The sequence below is a fragment of the Lonchura striata genome, chromosome 34 (assembly GCF_046129695.1).
Source record: "Lonchura striata isolate bLonStr1 chromosome 34, bLonStr1.mat, whole genome shotgun sequence".
Classification (NCBI taxonomy): domain Eukaryota; kingdom Metazoa; phylum Chordata; class Aves; order Passeriformes; family Estrildidae; genus Lonchura; species Lonchura striata.
The window spans coordinates 2,438,701-2,458,822 of NC_134636.1; the positions used below are offsets into that span (position 1 = coordinate 2,438,701).

General features: G+C 54.0%; 1 protein-coding gene across 1 annotated transcript; it reads right to left on the reverse strand.

Moving 5' to 3' along the window:
• Positions 1–1,115: 1,115 nt before the first annotated feature.
• LOC144247812 (serine/threonine-protein kinase pim-1-like) lies at positions 1,116–19,072 on the reverse strand. The gene is made up of 6 exons (XM_077789468.1): positions 19,065–19,072; positions 4,701–5,130; positions 4,292–4,342; positions 3,721–4,087; positions 1,479–1,658; positions 1,116–1,222 (listed from the first exon to the last, which is right to left on the reverse strand). Exons 1-6 carry the CDS (start codon positions 19,070–19,072, stop codon positions 1,116–1,118), a joined length of 1,143 nt encoding a protein of 380 aa, XP_077645594.1.
• Between the last annotated feature and the right edge of the window lie 1,050 nt (positions 19,073–20,122).

Consider the following 20,122-nt stretch of genomic DNA (forward strand, 5'->3'; position numbering starts at 1 on the left):
ATCCTCTGCTGGGAGAAAAGCTGGTCCCAAACGATGTCCTCAGCCTTCTCCAAGGGCACGGCCCATCCACGCTGCAGCTGCTCCCAAGCACTTCCCAATCCTGACTGGACCTTACAATGAACGCTTCCTCGAGAAAAACAAACAACAAATTGTTGAAAAGTGATTAGAGACAAGGGGAAGCAAGAAAAAAACTCTTATCTCTGTCAGGGGTCTGAGGAAGGCCCAACCCCCACATGCTAGGGAAAATCCCACCCATGGGGGAGAGAAGCCCACACTTTCTTTCTTCCCTCCTGCACTGCCTCCCAAAATAACAGTGATCCCAAAGTAAACAAGGGATGTGGAGCAGCCCAAGCCATTCCTTGCCTGCAAAGCAAAGCAGCCCCTGCACAGGTTCTGGAGTCCCACCTCTGCTCCCACCATGGGGGTTTGTTTGTGTCGGGCTGGCTGCCCCAGCCCCAGCCTCAGCCCAGTCCATGCTGGGTGGTGGGGGCTGTTAGCAGGGCCAGGAGCAAACTCCCATTTTGTATCCACCACAACCCATGCCCCCAGCCCTGCCAAAAACCAGCTGGGCAGCCGACTGAAGTTGCTTCTGCCCCAGCACAGGGGGAACCTTTTGTTCCCAGCCAGTCTGAGCAATGCCCAAATCTGGGAGCATTTCCCCGGCTGTGGACTCATCTGCAAATCCGCTGTGGAGCCTGGCTTTGGAGAAGGTGCCAAAAGTTCATCATCTTCAGCTGCCAGTGTCCAAGTTGAGGAAGAGGTTGTCATCCTTGATGTTGTCCTCGCTGTCTCCAGCAGCCCCACCTGGTACAGCTTCTCCAGGGGCTCCTTCTCCTTCCCTGGGGGTCAAGACCAGGCTGTCAGGGCTCTGCCCAGGGCCCCAGCTGTCAGGCAACTGGGACAAGCAAAACCACCTTGGATGGCAGCCACCAGTGCTGGGCAGAGCAGCTCCGCTCCAGCACAAGGGCTGCATATTCCCACCAAACAACCCCAGTGCATTGATATAGGCAAGGAAAAAAGTCTGGGTTTCCTTGATTCTGATTGCCAGGGCATGTGTGGAGCTGTAACTTACCAGGGCCCTGCAGCAAAGTGTGCATGAGGCTCTCTCCCTTCATCTATGACAGGTGACTATCCTGTATCCAAGGTTCACAGAACAGGTCTTCTAAGGAAGGTCTGTCCAAGAAGTGCATGGATAAACACCACCTGATAAGTTCTTGGCACGCTGGGCAGAAAAACCAGAAACCACCAGTCAGCTAGAGAAGGCTCCTGTCTGCTTTGCCCCACTCTTCCCATGCCCAGGTCATGCTGCTTCTGTGCTCCCAGCTGGGCTTAACTTTCCCATCAATTCCCTGTTGTGGAGGAGAGCAGGAGAGCAGGACATGTGCCACCTCCTCAGCGGCTGCCAGAGCGAGATGCTCACGAGCCCGCTGCTGTCTCCCAGCACTGGTATTCCCCCGTGGCCAGAGATGAGGATCCACCTGGAGAGAGCCGCTGTGGCAGCGAGAGCTGATGGTCCCAGCTGATCTTCCGGCCCCTCCTGAAAGGGTGCTGCCCGCAGACCATCTGGTGCAGCAGGATGCCCAGGGACCAGATCGTTGCTGCCTCGCCATGGTACCAGCCCAAGCGGGTCCATTCCGGGGGGCTGTATGACAGTGTTCCTGTGGAATAGAGATGGAGTTCATCAGGGGGATGCTGCTGCTTCCAGAGTGTCATGGTTTGACACTGGCACAAGGCCAGTGCCCCCATGAAAATGTGATCCCTACCTGGAATGCTGTGAAGTGGAATCTAGAATAGAGCAAAGCAGGCCCAAGCTTGATAACGGGAAAAAAAACTTTATTAAACTACCACTACAAAAGAAAAGAGAAAACTAAAGAAGGGAAAAAAAAACCACACAAAGATCCAAATGAAAACCTTGCAAAACATTCCTCCCCCCCACCACCCAACTCCAACAAACCACAGTGAGACACAATCTGGACCCCAATCAGGTTTCCACCCTCCAAGCAATCGATACTCAGTCCATCGAGGGAACAGAGTCTCTCCTGTGCCACAGACCCCCCAAGAAACACAGCTCCACATCCTGTGTTTCCATGTCACACATGGCACCGCCCGGAGAAAAAGTTTGCCATGGTGACCCTTCTCCTTTCCATGCACAGTGCTCTCACCACCAATGCATGGATGGTCACTGCCTTTAGGATTTTTCCTTTCAAGGATGCCCTGCCAAGAGGGGAGAAAACAACAGTTCAGTTTTTCATTGTTTGGGACCACAGTCCCCCCCATTTTCCCCTGGGGCCGAGGGCTCAAGAACAGAGATCTTCTTCTCTTCTCTTTCCTTTCCAGGGAAAGGGGGCGCCACCACAAACCCCCCAACCTTTTCTCTGTTCACTCCAATTTTGTCTTTTTCCCAGCTGAAGCAGGTCTCTTGACTCACTGGCATCCTCCCAAAACACAGTCCCTCTTGAAGGAGAAGATTTGGTTCAGGTTGTGGCTAACACGGAAAAGTCCAGCCAAAAGCCACTCCTTGTCCCCCTCCCATCCAGAATTCCTCCTTCCAACATCCCATCCTAGGGTCCAAGGTGTCCCTCTTCCTCTCTTTCAAACCGAGGAGGGGAAAGGAAAATTCACAAAGCTTTCATTTCTCAAGGAAGGGTTAAAAGTCCGAACTCCCAGGATGGCTCGATGCCCGGACATCCAGCAACTCCCACACAACTGGGCACCTTGCAGCTCCCCCCGCTCCTCCTTCCTTGCGGCTTTCTCTCTCCCTCTCGGGAGAGGAACTCTGGGGGGGGAAATGGAGACATCCCAGATTTCTTCCACCCTTCCATCTGCAGGGGCCAGCCCGGTTCCAGTCCCTCCACCCTTCGGAGTTACCTCCATCAGGCCATGGGGGCTTCCCCTCCCCCACCCAGCTCGTGGCTGGGGGGGGAAGGTCTGCACTGCACGCTGACCGGAACCAAAGAGAGCGAGTTCCCCTGGGAATTCTGCTTTCAACCCCTCTGTGTTCTCAGAGGCGTGTCTACTTTCAATTGGTCAATATCTAAATTGACCTCTTCCTTCCGGGAAAAATTATCTTTCCATGTCAAACCACGACACAGAGCCTGGCCCCAGCATCCCTGGGCATGCAGGGGCTGCCCCAGTGACACACGGGGTGACTGCTGCACTCTCGCCAATACTTGGGACTTGTGTACAAACTCAGGGCTGGACAAGAAGCCACTGGTTTTGGAAGAGGGCAGCAGAAGCCCCAGCAAGGCCTGACCATGACATGTAAAGCAAAAACCCACTCAGGGGTGGGGGAAAAAACAGGTCCTTATCCTCCCTGCCTGCAGTGCCCCAAAGATATTATGAAGGCAATATTTTATGTTTTCATAAAATATTATGGAAACAAGGTGAGTGGAGCAGTCCAAGCCCTTCCTCTCACCTGCACACCAAACTGGCTGGTGCACTGGTCCTGGCCCCCTCCTCTGCTACCCCCACCCACGGGTGCTTTTGTCAGTCTGGCTGCTGCTGCTCCAACCCCAGCCCCAGGCAGAGTGCTGGGTGAAGGCTGCCAGCAGGGCTGGAAGATGCCTCCCCACCCAGCCCCACTCAAAAGCAGCTCAGGTAAAGACTCAGTACTCTGACTGGCAGCAAAAGGGATAATCCCCACTGCCACACCCAGCTTGGCCTGTGAGATGTTGGGCCATGAGATGGTGGGACCAGGAGCACACCCCTGCCCGGGCTCACCTGCAAAGTCAGTGTAGGCTGTGTCCTGCAGGTAGGTGCCACAGCCAAAGTCGATCAATTTTGCCTGGCCAGTGGCCAGGTCAACCAGGATGTTCTCTGGTTTTATATCACGGTGCAGGACCCCGCGGCTGGTGCAGTGCCGCACGGCCTCCAGCACCTGGCGGAACAGCTCCCGTGCCACCTCTTCAGACAGGAACCTCCGTGCCCGAATGAAATGCAGGAGGTCCTGAGACCGCTCCGGCCGCTCCAGCACCATCACGATGCTGTTGGGGAGCTCAAACCACTCCAGCAGCTGGACCACACCAGGGAAGCCGGTGGACACCTTGTCCAGCAGGACGATCTCCAGGGGTGCGCTGGTGCCGTCGGGCTGCGGGAGGACCACGGTGCCACCAGTGGGACTGATGTCGTGCCAGGGCAGGGGAACCCCTCAGCCAGCCCGGGATGCTCTGCGCCCTGCGCTGGCCCCACGCCCGCTCCCCATCGAGGCGTCCTGGTGGCTTCCCCCATGCCGGGCCTCGCCTCATCCCCGCCCGGCACGGCCCAGCTGTTCCCGCTGGCCCCGCTCACTCACCAGCTCGCCCCAGCGCCGGACGCGGTTCCGTGGCACCCTTTTGATGGCCACCTGCAAGCCAAAGGCAGCAGCGGGCTGAGCTCGCCGCCCGCCCTGCCGAGCCCCATCCTCCTGCTTCCCTCTCCTCCTCCTCCGCCTCCTCCTTCTCTTCCTCCTCCATCATCCTTCTCCTCCTCTCCCTCCTTCCTTCTCCTTCTTCTCTCCCTCCTTCCTTCTCCTCCTGCTCTGCCTCCTCTTTCCTCCTCCTCCTTCACTTCCTCCTCCATCCTCCTCCTCCTCCTCCTCTCCCTTCTTCCCACTTCTCCTCCTCTCCCTCCTTCCTCCTGCTCCTTCTCTTCCTTCTCCTCCTTCTCCTTCCTCCTCCTCCTCCTCCTCCTCCTCCGTGCCCGCCGCCGGCCCCGCCGCTCACCGGGGCGCCGTCCGAGAGCCGCGTGGCTGCGAACACTCTGCCGAAGCCGCCGCGCCCCAGCAGCGAACCCACTCGGTACCGCTCCTGCAGGGCCTCCTGCGCCTTCCCTGCGGGCGGGACGCGGCTGTCAGCGCTCGGCCCGGGGCCAGGAGCGGCCCCCGAGCGCCCCCCGAGCGCCTCGGGCCGGCCATCCCCAGGCCTTCGGTCTCGGCAACGGGACACGGGAGGCTCGGGGCCGGCGGCCGCGCTGCCGAGCGGCGGAGCTCGGGCCGGGGAAGCCGCAGCGGGGGCGGCGGGAGCGGCCGTGCCGCGTGTGTCCTCCGCGGGGCCCGGGAGGCGCCGGCGCCGGGGCCGGACCCTGCGGCGGGGCCGGGGCCGGGCTCGGGCCAGGCGGAGCCAAAGGGCGGCGATGCCGGCCCAGCCCCAGGCACTGACGCCCGCCCGGCAGCGCCACCGCCAGCACGGCCAGAGCCGGGCGGAGGCGAGACCGCGGCGGGGCGGGCGGGGCCGGGGACGGGGCAGCCCCGCCCGGGGCCGGGGGCGGGCCGGGGGCATGGCCCGGCCCGGCATGGGGAGAAGGAGGCGGGGAGAGGAGAGGGACACCGGGGAAGGACACCGAGGGGAAGGTGTCCGAGAGCGGGGGAGGGAGAAGAGAAAGAAGAGAAAAACTGCTTTTGCTGCCGCTGCTGCCGCCGCTGCTGCCGCCGCTGCTGCCGCCGCCGCCGCTGCTGCCTCTGCAACTGAAGCACCGAGGCCGTTTGTCCGCGTGTCCGTTCCCCGCTCGCCCCACGAGCCCCACGGCCGAGCCCCGCGCGCCCCGGGGACAGCCCCTTCGTCTGTCCAGACACGGGAACTTTGCAGTGTGGAGCCCAGATCCAGAGTCCTGACTCCTGCACACTGGCAGAGGAATACCCTCTGCTGTGTCGCTGCTGTGCATTGTCCTTGCTGAGGCTCAAACACCCTTGGGGCACATTCCCTTGCTGTAGGATTCCTACCTGACCCAAGCACTGCACTTATGTCTCCAGCGTTGCTTTCCAATAAAAACAGGGGAAGGAAAACTGCGTGTAGCTCATGCTATTTTTCAGTGTTTATAACTTGCTAAGTGACCCATCTTAGAGGTGAGATCCATTTGGAATTCATGGCATGGAGAAGTCGTGCAACATGGCAAAGGGGAGCATAGAAATAAAGAGGAAAAGATCTTAGATACTTTCTTTCATTTTCATTTCACTTCTGCAAAGCTGTTCCACTTCTCCAGGAATCTTCTCCTGTCTGCTCTTGACAAGAACCTCTCATGGAGAACAAGGTCGAGCTTCTGTCCCAAGATTTGCCACCTGCTGCAGCTTCTCTTGGCTTTCCACACTGCACTGTGTATGCAGCACGACATTTGCAGAAATGCAGGCCAAGTGTTTGGAGAACTTGACATGTCCTTTCTTTTCCTGGGGGGCTGGGGAGTTGTGCCACTGGTGAAGTGGCACAATTGTGACTGTTTGTCCTGGTTTCGGGCAAATTTTGTGAGGAAACCTCCAAAAGGAGTCCGTCTACAAATCAAGTTCAAGCGGCCCTTCTCCCTACTATTTCAGGAGAAGACTTCCCTGGAGAAAAGTGGAAAAAAACAGTTTATTTAATAAGTAAAGTATTCACAAGCATGAATAATATGAAATAAACCCCCTCAGAGTTCTGAAGAGGTGGCAATTCAGAAAGTCCTTTTGGTGGGTTGTAGTTGGCTCACTCGGTCTCTTCTCAGTCCCTCTGGCACTGGAATGCAGGGTCCCAGACCTCGGTGGGCCACAGGTGTGAGCTGCTGGTGTTTTTCTGGGTTTTCAGTCCAGAGCAGGTTCAAACAGTTCCAAGAAAAAGGAAAGTCTGTGATGGTTATTAAATTGTTCAAATGTTCAACTCCTGTTTGTTGGCAAGAAACCTTTCTGTGCCTCTGAGTGTCACCATCCCTGAGCCCAAAGGGCACAAACCTGATGAGTTGTGGTTCCCACTGCAGGGGCACTTGGGACCTTGGCTCTGCACAGGAGAGCTCTTCATCCACTTTCTCTCTTTTCCTCCCTTTGGGCATGGAGGGAGCTCCTGACTTCAGCCTGTGACTCGTGTGTGGAAAGAGCAAATCTGGGCAGAATCGGGGCACGGAGGGTTTGGGGGAACCTTGGGATCTGTGGTGGGCACAGAAAGTGTTTTCCATTGCTCTGAGACTGGCTACTGTGCCAAGTGGATTTAACAGCCAGCAGAGGAATGACTTCTGCATTTGATGGAGCTGTGCCTTCCCTTTGCCTTGTTGGCTGACAAGAAATGAACATCCCTCTGTGTCTCAGGCAGCTCTTACTCCAAGGAAAGCAGGTGGGAGTTGGAGCCAAGGAGCTGAAACCTGCAGGTGCAGCCTGGGCTGGAGGGAGCTCAGATTTGCACAAGGCTGCTCTGAGTGCCAGGGCTTGGATGGGGGAAATGGTGGGGTGGGGGTAGGGACAGAGTCTGATGGATTGTCAGCCATCAAGGGTCTTGATTTTCATATCTATTCCAACTGCATGAGGAGGTACTTGGATTCAGTGTCAAGTGGAGATTGCACATATTCATTTATGTGGAGTAAAAAAATGAAACAGGACCTAACAAATCTTTTCTGTGTCTTTGTAAAAATAAAGCATTCACTTTGAATACACTACTAAAGCCTGCCTAATTAATCACAAAAGATTTGAAAACTTAAATCAAATTATTCCCAGAGGCTTGGCTTGTTCAAGTATTCTGAATGTTAATGAGCTGCAGGGCACTATTTCTCCAGTGAATCTAACTCAGAGTACACAAATAATTGTAATTCCTTTTAAATGTCGTCTTGAGAGAGTTGCTTGGGGGATGAGGGTCAGGGCTTGTGTGTCCTGCTTGGCACAGCCCAGGCAGGGCTTTCACAGCCCCATCCCACACTCCATTTCACAGCTGGAGCTGCTGGTGCCTCTGAGTTCTGCTGCCCCAGCCCCAGGGAGGACTTGGGGTCATTTGGTCACTCAGGAGCTGGGCTGGAGCTCCAGAGGTGGCTGTGGAGCATTGCCTGTGCTGTGGCAGGGACTGGCAGACACTGCTGGGCTGGGATAGAGGCTCTGGGGGGATTGGGGTTCCAGGGCAGGGCAGGGCTGGGGTTCCAGGGCCGGGCAAGGCTGGACCTGCCCCTTCCTCCCCCACACACAAAATGTTTCCAGCCAACAATCTCCTCCAGTCTTTCACACCAGGCAATGTTGGAGGTGAAATCCCAATTCTGGACATAGGCACCTGGATAAGAAGAGTTCTGTTCCATAGGAAGCAAAGCACAGAGCCCCAGTGTTTGGAAGGCAGAGGAGAGCCTCACAAGGCCAAGGTCAGCCAGACTTGTCAGGAATGGCAGATTGTCTGCAGGCAGCTTCTGGATATAGGGAATTTTGGAGACAGAATCACAATTTTGGCCATGGGCACCTGGAGAAGCAGGACAGTGTTGTAATGTGGGCAGCCTCTCTCGCCGCGATACCCCGAGCAGTGGAGTGCTGGGCGGTGAGAGGGAAGAGAACGGGCGGCTGCTCCCCCTGTGAAGCTCTGCAGTCCCACTTGGCGTGGGGAGGCAACACGGGACTTGGGGGTGAACAGGATGGTTTCATTCAGTGAGCCCCAAGACCCTCTGGGGAGGGCGAACAAAGGTTTTATACCAGAACTCAAGAGGCGGGGTATAGGAACAGCAACCACTGAGGGTACGCCTGGGGAAGAGTCTAAGGAGGGACTAACATAGCACAAACCTATCAGGGGAAACAGGGGAGAGGAGTAACACAAAGTAACCAAAAGGGTGTTGAGCCTCACTAAATAGACAGGGAATGCTCTGGAAGCAGGGGAGGAGGCTACGAGGAGTGACAGGGAATGTTCTGGGGAAAGGGGCAGGGAAAAGGGAGGATTGACATCTTGGAGAGGAGGGGGGTAGGGAAGAGTTTGGGAAGATTGAAAACTGGGCAAGGGAGGAGATTAGGGGTTGGGGGTTGAACATACACAGAACAAATATCAAACTAAAGAAAAACACACAACAGGACAATTCTTTCCCATAGGAAGGAAAGCATGGAGCCTTCCCCAGTGTTTTGGGCACAGATGAGAGGTGACCCTCATGAAACCACTTCCAACCAGACTTGTCCTGGCAATATTCCTATGGGAACAATCCCGGGATAAAAGGACACTTGGACGTAAAATCCCAGTTCTGGCCATGGGCACTTGGAGGAGAAGGAGAGTTCTTTTCCACTGAAAGGAAAGCAGGGAGCCCCAGTGTTTCCTGTCCCAGTGAGCCCCAGTAGCAGAGGAGAAGAGACCTTTAACATGCCAAGGTCAGCTGGACCAGTCAGGCAGTCCACGGGAGGCCAAAGCAGCCAGACCTGTTCTGTGTTCCTTTGGTTGCATGGGGTCCCACAGTGTCAGAATTGCTCTTTGATTACAAGAAGACCTACAGTATCACAATGGACCCTTGGTTCAATGGGGTCCCACAGTGTCACAATAGCCCCTGGGTTCCATGAGACCTCCTAGTTTCACAATGGTTCCAAAGATTCCATGAGGCCATGGAGTGTCCCAATGGTCTCCATGGTTCCCCAGGCCCCACAATGACACGTGAGTCCTCTGATCCATGAGGCCCACAATGTCACAATGGGCCTTTGGACCATGGGGGTTTGCAGTGTCACAATGATCTCCTTTGGCTCCACAGTGTCACAATGGACCACTGATGACACGAGGCCCCACAGTGTCACAATGGTCCTCTTGGTTCTGTGGGGACCCCAGGGTCACAATGGTCTCACTGGTTCCATGAGGCCTCACAGTGTCACAATGATTTGCTGATTCCATTGGGTATCATAGTATCCCAATGGTCTCCATGATCCAATGTGTCCCCCAAGTGTCACAATGGTGTCCATTGTTCCATGGTGCCCCACAGTGTCACAATGGTGCCTTGGTCTCACAGGCCCCACAGTGTCACAATGGCCCCTTGGTCTCACAGGCCCCACAGTGTCACAATGGCTCCTTGCTGGTGCATTCCCTCCTCCCCTTCTCAGGCTGCCCTGCCAGCTGAGAAATGCTCACTGGGCCTCGGCCTTGGCCAGCAGCCCCTGGGCTCAGCTCCTCTGGAGCTCATCACAAACACTGTCTGCTCCAGGCACTGCTGCTGCCCAGCCAGCTCCTGGTTACTTTAGGAGCAGCCCTGGGAATTGTTTGTGTCCCCTCAGTGGCACAACATCCCTGTTCTCACCCTGCCAAAGAAAGCTGCTGATGCCAAGTGCGGCCAGGATGAAACATGGCTGGGACTGCAGCCCCTCTCTTGGGGCCCTACAAACAGCGCTCCAAAAGGAGCCCTTGGAGCTCTCCTGGGCCAGCGACTCCCTCTGAGTGGGGCCTCTCCAAGCCGGGAACTCTCCCGTTTGCTGAATTCGGGGATCCCGAAACAACGAGGGAGCCTGGGCCGATCCCCCCACTCCTCCAGGCTCAACCCTTCCCTGCTGGGGAGATGCCAAAGCATCCTCAGGGAGCATTTCCCCGCCCTCAGGGGAATTTCTCACAGGTGCCTTGCACTGACTCTCTGTGTCTGTGTGCACACAGGAGTGCCTGTGCTGGGGAATGTGGCAGAAATGCTGCTCCCTGAGGGCTCCGAGTGCCCTGGATAGCTGAGCCAGTCAGGCCTGTAAGTGAGGTCAAGTCATGCAGCCTAAGCTAAGTTAAATGCTGCTAAGAGTTGTTCTTTTGCTATAAGTTATAAGCTGAGCTAAATAGTATTAAATGATATTCCTCTATTAAATTGAAAAGTCATAGGTTGTAAGTTAGGTTAAATACTGTTAAACTCTGTTCTTTTGTTAAATTTTGAAGTTGAAGGTAGAAGTTAAGGTTAAGGTATAATTTAAGTCCTGTTAAATTTGACCTCTGTTCAGCTTTTGGGCCATATTCCTTTTATCCTTGCCCTCACTGTCCTATGTGTCCCTATGCCACATAAAGGGACAGTTCTCTGATCATTTCTGGATTTTGTTTGGATTTGTGGTTGATTTGTTTCCTAGGGGTGCCTGAAGTGTTCAGTCAGGAGCAGAGTGACTCTTGCCAAGGAACTTTGTGGTGCTGTCGCTTAATATTAAATCTGGTTTTTGCTGCTCCCTTGCCGGGGACTTTTCAGCACTCTCAAGCCCTCGTTGGTAACAGGGTGAAGGAGCCCTGGCCCAGGCTCTGGCCCTGGGGGACACAGGGACACTGCCAGGGGGTCCCTGTCCCCCCGTCCCACCCCCCACAGCCCCAGCCCCCGTCCCTGTGTCGGGCTCTGGGGTTGATCTCGTGGAACATCCTCTGGGGGAGGCTGCGGCAACGGGGGCGGGGGGACCCGGGGGGACAGGGGACCCCCCTGTGCATGAGCAGTGTTGGACTTCTCTGGGGGAAACTGGGGCAGAGTGACCTCCTCAGTGAAATCACACAGCCCCTGTGATGTCAGAGAGCCCCAGTGATGTCACACAGCCCCTGTGATGTCACACAGCCCCTGTAATGTCACAGGACCCCTGGGATGTCACACAGCCCCTGCGATGTCACACAGCCCACTCTGAGATGTAACAGGCCACCTGGGATTTCATACAGCTGCTCTGTGATGTCACAGCCTACTCTTTGAGGTCCCAATCTGCTCTGTGATGTCACAAAATCTGCCCTGTGGCGTCACAGCCCAGCCTGTGATGTCACAGTCTCCCTTTAATGTCACAGCCTGCTCTAAATTTTCACAATCAGTTCTGTGATGGCACAACCCACTCTCTATTGTCTCAGCCTTCTCTGTGACATCACACAGCTGCTCTGTGATGTCACAGAGGCCTTCTCTATGATGGCAGAGTCTTCTATGTAGCCTCACAGCCCATTCTGTGACATCACACAGCCAGCCTGAAATGTCATAGACAGATTTGTGACATCACAAACTCTTCTGTGATGTCAAACCTCCTCTGTGATGTCACAGCCTGCTCTGTGATGTCACAGCCTGCTCTGTGATGTCAGAACTCACTTATCATGTCACACAGCACCTCTGTGGCCTCACAGACCCATCCTGTCATGTCACAGCACCTTCAGTGATGTAGCACAGCCACCCTATAATGTCACAGCACACTCTCTGACCTCACAGCCTGCTGTGTGATGTCCTACAGCACACTCTCTGACCTCACAGCCTGCTGTGTGATGTCACATAATCACAGAAACACAGAATTACTGAGTTGGAAGAGACCTTTAAGATCATCAAGTCCAATCCATGCCCTAACACCACCTCAGCTAAACCATGGCACTGAGTGCCACATCCAGTCTTTTTTTAAACATATCCAAGGATGCTGACTCCACCACCTCCCTGGACAGACAATTCCAGTACTTTATCACCCTTTCCATAAAAAACATTTTTCCCAATATCCAATCTAAATTTCCCTTGGTGCAGCATAAGACTGTGTCCTCTGGTTCTGTCAGCTGCTGTGAGGAGAAAGAGACCAACCCCCACTTGACTGCAACCACCTTTCAGGGAGTGTAGAGAGTGATAAGGTCACCTCTGAGCCTCCTCTTCTCCAGGCTAAACAACCCCAGCTCCCTCAGTTGTTCCTCACAGGACTTGTGTTCCAAGCACCTCACCAGCCTTGCTGCCTTTCTCTGGATACGCTCCAGGTCCTCCATGACCTTCCCAAACTGGGTGGCCCAGAACTGGACACAGCACTTGAGGTGCTGCTCAACCAGGGCAAGTACAGGGGAAGAATCACTGCCCTACTCCTGCTGGCTACACCATTCCTGATCCAGGCCAGGAGCCATTGGCCTTCTGGGCCACCAGGGCACACTGCTGGCTCATGTTCAACCGGCTTTAGACCAGTGCCCCCAGGTCCCTTTCTGCCTGGGCACTGACCAGCCACACCATCCCCAGCCTGTAATGTTGCAGGGGGTGTTTGTGGTCAAAATGCAGGGATGGGCACTTGGATTTAATAAGCTTCATCTTATTTGACTCTGCCCATCCCTCCAACCCTTCCAGGCCTCCCTGCAGAGCCCTCCTATCTTCCAACAGATGGACACACGCTCCCAGCTTAGTGTCGTCTGCAGATTTACTAATGAAAGGCTCAATCCCCTCATCCATGTGGTCAATAAAAACATTGAACAGAGCTGGCCCAGCACAGAGCCCTGAGGGACACCACTGGTGACTGTCCCCAGCTGGATGCAGCACCGCTCACCACCACTCTCTGGGCCGGCCATGCAGCCAGTTCTGAGCCCAGCACAGAGTGCTCCTGTCCCAGCCGTGGGCTGCAGCTTTTCCAGGAGTGTGCTGTGGGAGGCAGTGCCAAAGGCCTTGCTGGAGTCCAAATAGACACATCCACAGCCTGTCCCGCACCCACCAGGAGGGTCACCTGGTCATGAAAGGAGACCAGGTTGGTCAAACACGACCTACCCCTCCTAAACCCCTGCTGCCTGGGTCTGACACCCTGGCCATCCTGTAAGTGCTGTGTGGTGACACTCAGTGTTAACTGCTCCATGACCTTACTGGACACTGAGGTCAGGCTGTCTGGCCTGTAATTACCAGGATCCTCTTTCCCACCCTTGCTGTGAATGGGCATCACATTGGGTAGCTTCCAGTCATCTGGAACCTCCCCAGTGAGCCAGGACTGCTGGAAAATGATGGAGAGCAGCTTGGCAAGCTCATCTGCCAGCTCCCTCATCGCCCTGGGGTGGATCCCATCTGGTCCCATGCATTTATGAACATCCAAGCAGCTCAGCAGTTCTCTGACTGCCTCCCCCTGGATAACAGTGGCCCACTCTGCTCCCTGACACCATCTACCAGCCCAGGAGGACAGTTGTCCTGAAGGCAAATCGTCTTCTCACTAAAGACTGAGGCAAAGATGGCGTTAAGCACCTCTGCCTTCTCTCCATCTGCAGTTATTAAATTCCCTTCCACATCTAATAAAGAACAAAGGCTGACCTTACCCTTCCTTTTACCATTAATATATTCATAAAAACATTTTTTATTAGCCTTTACTGAAGTTGCCATTTCAAGTTCAAACTGAGCTTCGGCCTCCCTAATTTCTTTCCTACATGCCCTAGCAGACCCATTAAACACTTCCTGAGAGACCTGACCCTCCTTCCAAAGATGATACATCCTCTTTTTATTCCTGAGTTCCTCCAAAATCTCCTTTGCCATCCAGGCTAGACGTTTGTCTCATTGACTTATCTTTTGGCACACAGGGACAGTCTGTTCCTGTGCCCTTGAGATCTCTGTTTTGAAACACACCTACCTTTCCTGAAGCCCTCTGTTTTTAAGGGCTGCTTCCCAAGCAACTGTCTGAATGTCTCCTAAATCGGGCAAAGTCTGCCCTCTGGAAATCCAATGTAAAAACCTTATTAGTGCTCCTCCTGACTTCACCAAATATTGAGAATTTTATAATTTCATGGTCACCATTCCCCAAGCAGCCTCCAACCACCACATCTCCCACCAGCCAATCTCTATTTGCAAACATCAGATCTAACACAGTCCCTCCCCTGGTGGGCTCACTCACCAGCTGCGACAAAAAATTGTCCTCCACCAACCCTAAAAATTTCCTGGACTGCCTCTTTTTAGCTGTATTGTGTTCCCAGCAGATGTCCACCAGGTTGAAATCACCAAAAGAACAAGGGCTGATGATCCAGAAACATTCTCTAGCTGCTTACAGAATGAGTTGTCCACCTCTTCTTCCTGGGTGGGTGGACAATAACACACTCCCAGTAGGATGTCAGCCTTGTTGGCCTTCCCCCTAATTCTCACCCAGAGACATTCAATTTCATCATCATTAGGTTCAACACCCATAGCAACAAAACCCTCCCTAATATAAAGGGCCACTGCTCCACCTCTTCTCCCTTTCCTGTCTCTCCTGAAGAGCTTGCAGCCATCTAATGCAGCACTCCAGCCACGTGAGCCATCCCTCCCTGTTTCTGTGATGGCAATTCCATCACAGCTCTGCTGTTGCACCATGGCCTCCAGCTCTTCTTGTTTGTGACCCACGCTGTGTGCACCTCAGCTGGGCTGCTGATTTCACCCCTCACTCAGGCTTACCACCCTTGGGCCTGCTTTCAGACAAACCAGCTACATCTCCCTCCCCCTTCAGACCTAGTTTAAAGCCCTCTCAACACGTTCTTCCAGTTCATGAGCTAAAATTCTTCTGCCCTTACCAGAAAGATGGAGCCCATCTGGTTCCAGCAGGCCAGGTGCTGTAAAAGTCACCCTCTGATTAAAGAATCTGAAATTTTGCCAATGACACCAACCCGTGAGCCACTTGTTGATAATGTGAGCTTTCCTATTGCTTTCACCATTTTTCTCAGACTCCAAAGGGACTGAGGAAAAAATGTCTGTGCCCCTGTCCTATAAACCACCTGACCCAATGCCCTAAAGTCCCTTTCCATTGCCCTGACACTCCTCTTTTCAATCTCATCACTGCCAGCCTGGGGTATCAGCAGTGGGTAATAATCAGAGGGCTGAATCAGCCCAGGCAGTCTCTCAGGGATATCCCGTACCCGGGCCCCAGGGAGGCAGCAGACCTCTCTGTGGGATGGCTCTGGTTGACATATGGGGCCCTCTGTTCCCCTCAGAAGGGAGTCACCTACCGTGATTGCCCTTCTTTCCTTTTTGATGTTAGAGATTGTCCTGGTTTAGGGCAATTTTGGGAGAAAACCTCCGGAAGGAGCCCCCGGAAAGCAAATCCCCACAGTCCCTCCCCCTGACCTGATTCGGGAAGACTGTCCTCAGAGAGAAGTGAATAAAACCTGTTTATTTAACAAGCAAAACACTCCCCAGCACAAAAGAAAAAAGTAAAAACCAAAAATAAAAAACCAAAATCAAATGACAAAAACTCTTTCACCACTCTGAAGAGATGATAAATTCAGAAAGTCCACTCCTGGGAGAGGTTGCTCAGTTCTCAGTATCTGGAGCTGGGCTGCCTGCTGCACATCACAAAATGCAGACTCTCGGTGTTTCCTAGGTCCCAGTCTGGAAAGGTTGGAATGCTGCTCAGGAAAGGGAAAGGAAAAAAACAGTCTAGAGAAAAATTTGGACTGCTTAGCTAAACTAACAAATAAGCAAAAGCAAAGGCAAAAGCAAAAGCAAAAGCAGGAGCGAGAGCAAGCAAGGAACCAAACAAGCAAGCAAAGCAAGCAAGCCCTCACCTCTCCTAGACAACAGACCATGGGGGGAGGTGAGCCAGCTGATAACAAGACAAAACAAACCTTCACTTTCAGAGTCAGTTCTGAAAGCACAGAACATAATATCAAACATAAACAGAACACACGACTGGGGATACAAGCACCTTGATGTCACCTTAGGACAGAGGTGGTGATCTGTCTCACAGATGAATCATAATTGGGAGGCTCACTCGGCAGATAATTTTCTTCTAAACCATCTGGCTGACTCTCCAGATCCAGGGGATCATACCTGATCTGAAGTGGCACCTGGCTTGGCACAGGGGGTTGGGAGGAATTTTTATGATTGCCTCCTCGAGTAGGTACCCACTGCCACTCCCATCATTGACCAGGTGTCCTTGTAAAGCCTGACAGTGGGAGGCATGGGAGACAGGGGGAACCAAGGAGAGCATTGCTGCTATGCCAGACCTCAAGGAACCAAGGATCCACTGTGACACTGCAGGGCCTTGGGGGACCACGGTGACATTGTGACACTGCAGGGCCCAGGGATCTGAGGGACTTTGTGACACCAAGGGGTCCCATGGAACCAAAGGGACATTGGGACACTGGGAAGCCTCTGGAATCATGGAGACCATTGGGACACTCTGGGGTCTCATGGAACCATGGTGTCTTGGTTCGACAAGACAGGAGTCTGTGAAAGAAGGCAAAGCCTCCTGTGCAATGGAGAACGGCAAACCCCCCCTCCCTCTGAATTACCAGGATCTTTAAATTAAAAGGCTCTCAGGCAAAGATATGGGAGTGGGAGTAACAATTCTTTACTAGGAGAAAACTAGACAACAATTTAAAAAGGCAAATGCAATCGGTACAAACAAAACCAGTTAAAGAAAAAAAAAGTCCAGAACCTGAGGGGTGCTAGTATCAGTTCTGCTGGGACAATTGCTTCCCTTGCAGTGGCTGATGAATTGTAGCTGCAGTGGTGATCTTTAGAAGGGTATAGTTTTCTTCTGAAGATCTGGTGGCAGTGGGGCCGGTCTTCCTCTGCGCCGGGGTTGCCTCTGAGCTCCGCCGCCGTCGGCTCAGCGCGCGCCGGCTGCTTCGCTGCGAGTGCCGCCGAAGAGAGCTGCTTCTCCGGGAATCCCGCGAAGAGAGCAAAAGCGAGCTGCTTCTCCCCCTAAAAGCTACCCCTTTATACCATAATAGAGTGCTTGGCTTCCCCCTCTGGGCGGGACCCCCCTCACTTACCAGCCCGGCAGGGAGTCAGTCAATAGTGTATAAACAAACCATTGCCTTTACGGGGCAAACCATTGTCTCTGAGAGAGATAACAAAACCTGTCCGACAGGTTTGCCTTCAACAGATGGCAAATAGAATACAAGCTTATTTTACAACCCAGGACACATGGTGACACCAAGTTGGCTGGGAGCGTTGATCTGCTGGAGGGTAGGAGGGACAGAGACCTGGACAGGCTGGATCCAGGGCCCAAATCCAACAAGGTGAGGTTTAACAAGTCCAAGTGCCGGGTCCTGCACTTTGGCCACAACAAACCTGCAGCGCTACAGGCTGAGGACAGAGTGGCTGGACAGCAGCCAGGCAGAAAGGGACCTGCAGGGACAGAGGGACAGCAGGCTGGCCATGAGCCAGCAGAGTGCCCAGGTGGCCAAGAAGACCAATGGCTCCTGGCCTGGATCAGGAATGGTGTGGCCAGCAGGAGCAGGGCAGTGATTCTTCCCCTGTGCTGGGCACTGGTTGAGCAGCACCTCAAGTGCTGTGTCCAGTTCCAGAGGCCTGGAAGCCGAGGCGCCTCCAGCTTTGGCTGCTGCCGGGCCGTGCAAGGGCAGGGCCTGGGGGAAGAGTTGCTGCCACACAGCCCCGCCGAGGGCTGAGCCCGGCTGAGCCCGGCACAGCAATCACCTCCTGTGCCTGTGTCCGTGCCTGGCATCGCCTTCCTTCCTGCAGCAGAGGCTGGCACCGATGAGCGACTGCTTCCTTCAGGAAATGCTGCTTTCCACAGAACAGGGACAGTGAGAACATGCCTGCAGGAGGCTCCAAGGGCTTCACAACTTTATGCAGCCAAGCGAATGGGAAGCCTTCCCAGCAACCTCATCTAGATTGGAGCACAAATGAGAACATTTTCTATGGTGTGCTGGGATTCCCTTCTGCCTGTGGGAACTGGGCACTGCAAGGCAGCTGGGAAAGGCCATGGGAGCCAGATGAGAATGGACATGGCCAAAGCTGCACAGGGGCCTGGGGAGCTCTGGGCTGTCTCTTGGCCAGTCTCCACACTTTTGGTAGGCCCTGGGCCACATCCCTGGGAGGGCAGCTGGAGCAGCCCAGGACCCACGAGTCTTCACTCCCTCCCACAGAGGAAACCCTCCCTAAAGCCCAGGGGAAAACCATCCCCAGCGCTTCCCGGGGAGCAGGGAGCGCTGTCCTGGGAAAGGGCAGCCAGGCTGCCGGCTCACCTGCTCCCCGCGCTTGCAGCGGAGCAGCCTGGGCAGCCCTGGCAGGCAGGGCCATGGCCAGGAGGAGCAGGAGGAGGAGGCGCAGAGCAAGGGCCATGGTGCCTTGCCCTGTGCCAGTCCCGCCGCTCTCGCTGCCACCACTGTCCTGAGGCCGCTGTCCCAATGTCAGCACCACTGCTGCCACCGCCGCTGCTGCCGCAGCAGTTGTGCTCCAGGACTGCCTGCTGGGGCCTTGTGGTGCTCTGCAACCAGGGGGCTCTGGGACCTCTGTGACCTCAGAGCCTGCTGTGAGCTCAGCCTGCTGTGACCCCAGAGCCTGCTGTGAGCTCACAATCCTGCTGTGATCTCATGGCCTGGGTGGGCATGGACCTCAGGGGTGGAATTTTCCTTCTTGGGGAGGGGGCTCATCCTGCCTGGCAGTTTGTCCAAGAACTGGGCCAGCCCACTCAAGTCTGTCTCACTACTCTGTGTTCTGGCCACTGGCACAGGAGATCACATCCAAGGATTTCTGGGCCCCTCAAGCACTGTCTACCACAGCCCACGATGCTGAGGAGTGAGTGTTCTCTGGCTGGAAACAAGTGCCAGATTTCCTCCTGATAGTAAAAGGGTTTCAAAATTATGACAATTTAAAGAGTTAGAAGGAAAATTAAACTTAGTAGGGCCTGGGAAAAATACTCTGGGAAAGCATAGGCCGTGCACTTGCTAAAATAGCACATGTGTAGCTAGTATATGGTAAATGATATAATTGTTAGATGTGATGATTGTTTAGTAATTAAATATAATTACCGTTTCATCGTAAGAATGATGAGAAACAGTAGTCAGTGACTTGTACAAGATCACAAGAAACTCATGGTTGAATAAGTTTAATGTATACAATAGAACAATATAAGTTTAAAAATTAACATGTAAGTTATATAACAACAGAATATAGAATACTTTGAGCTCGAAAGTCATGTCGCAGCCAGATTTGGGTCTGTACCCCTGATTCCCTGGGCTCCACAATAAAAGCACCTGCATATAATCATATCCTGTTATAATGTGTGTTCCTGAATGCTAAAACTCCTGTCAGCAGCTTCTTGGCTTGAAGTTTGGCACCTTGGGAGGGCCATGGCTAACACAGTCCTTTTGTTTCACGGGAGAGGTGAAGCCTTTGCTTCACCATTTGCTCTTCATCTGCAATTTAAGGCTCTGCTTCCTCTTCTGGTCCTCAAAGGACACAGTCAGTCAATAAAACAGCGGGAAAAACCATCCAACCTCTTAAATGCTGTGATATGCCAAGGGATACCCTGAGGAGCACACGGTGGGTCTGTGCTGGCTGGCCAAGCCCGAGGCCTTCCGTGATGGAGTGGCTGCCTCAGTGACGCGGTGCCGGAGCTCTTCAGCCCAGCCGGCTCCCGGCACCGTGGCCAGGAGGGGGCTGCCCCCAAAAAGCCACGCAATTCAGGGTGCGGCTGTAGGGCACAACTGCTCTATGGCACAGGAGGAAAGTGTCAAGAGCAGGGACAAGGAATAAGGAGAGGTCTTCTGTATGATTGCTAACTGCGTTTATTGCCAGGAGAGTCAGCGACAGAAACACACAAATGCAGGCTGCAGGAGGGTTTTTAAACAGGGGAGGGTACAGAGCTTTAACCAACTGGGAGAAACCTGGGGAGGAGCACAAGGCGGGGAATGCAATGTTTAAACCAATAGGGAATTAGAGGGGAGGGAAACAATTGAAACAAACCAATGGGGCCTCGAAGGATACAAAAAGGACAGGGAAGTTTCTGGAGAAAGGGGCGATTATGAGAAGGGATTGACATTCAGTGGCACGAGGAACAGGGAACATTCGTCTACAAAGGGCAGGT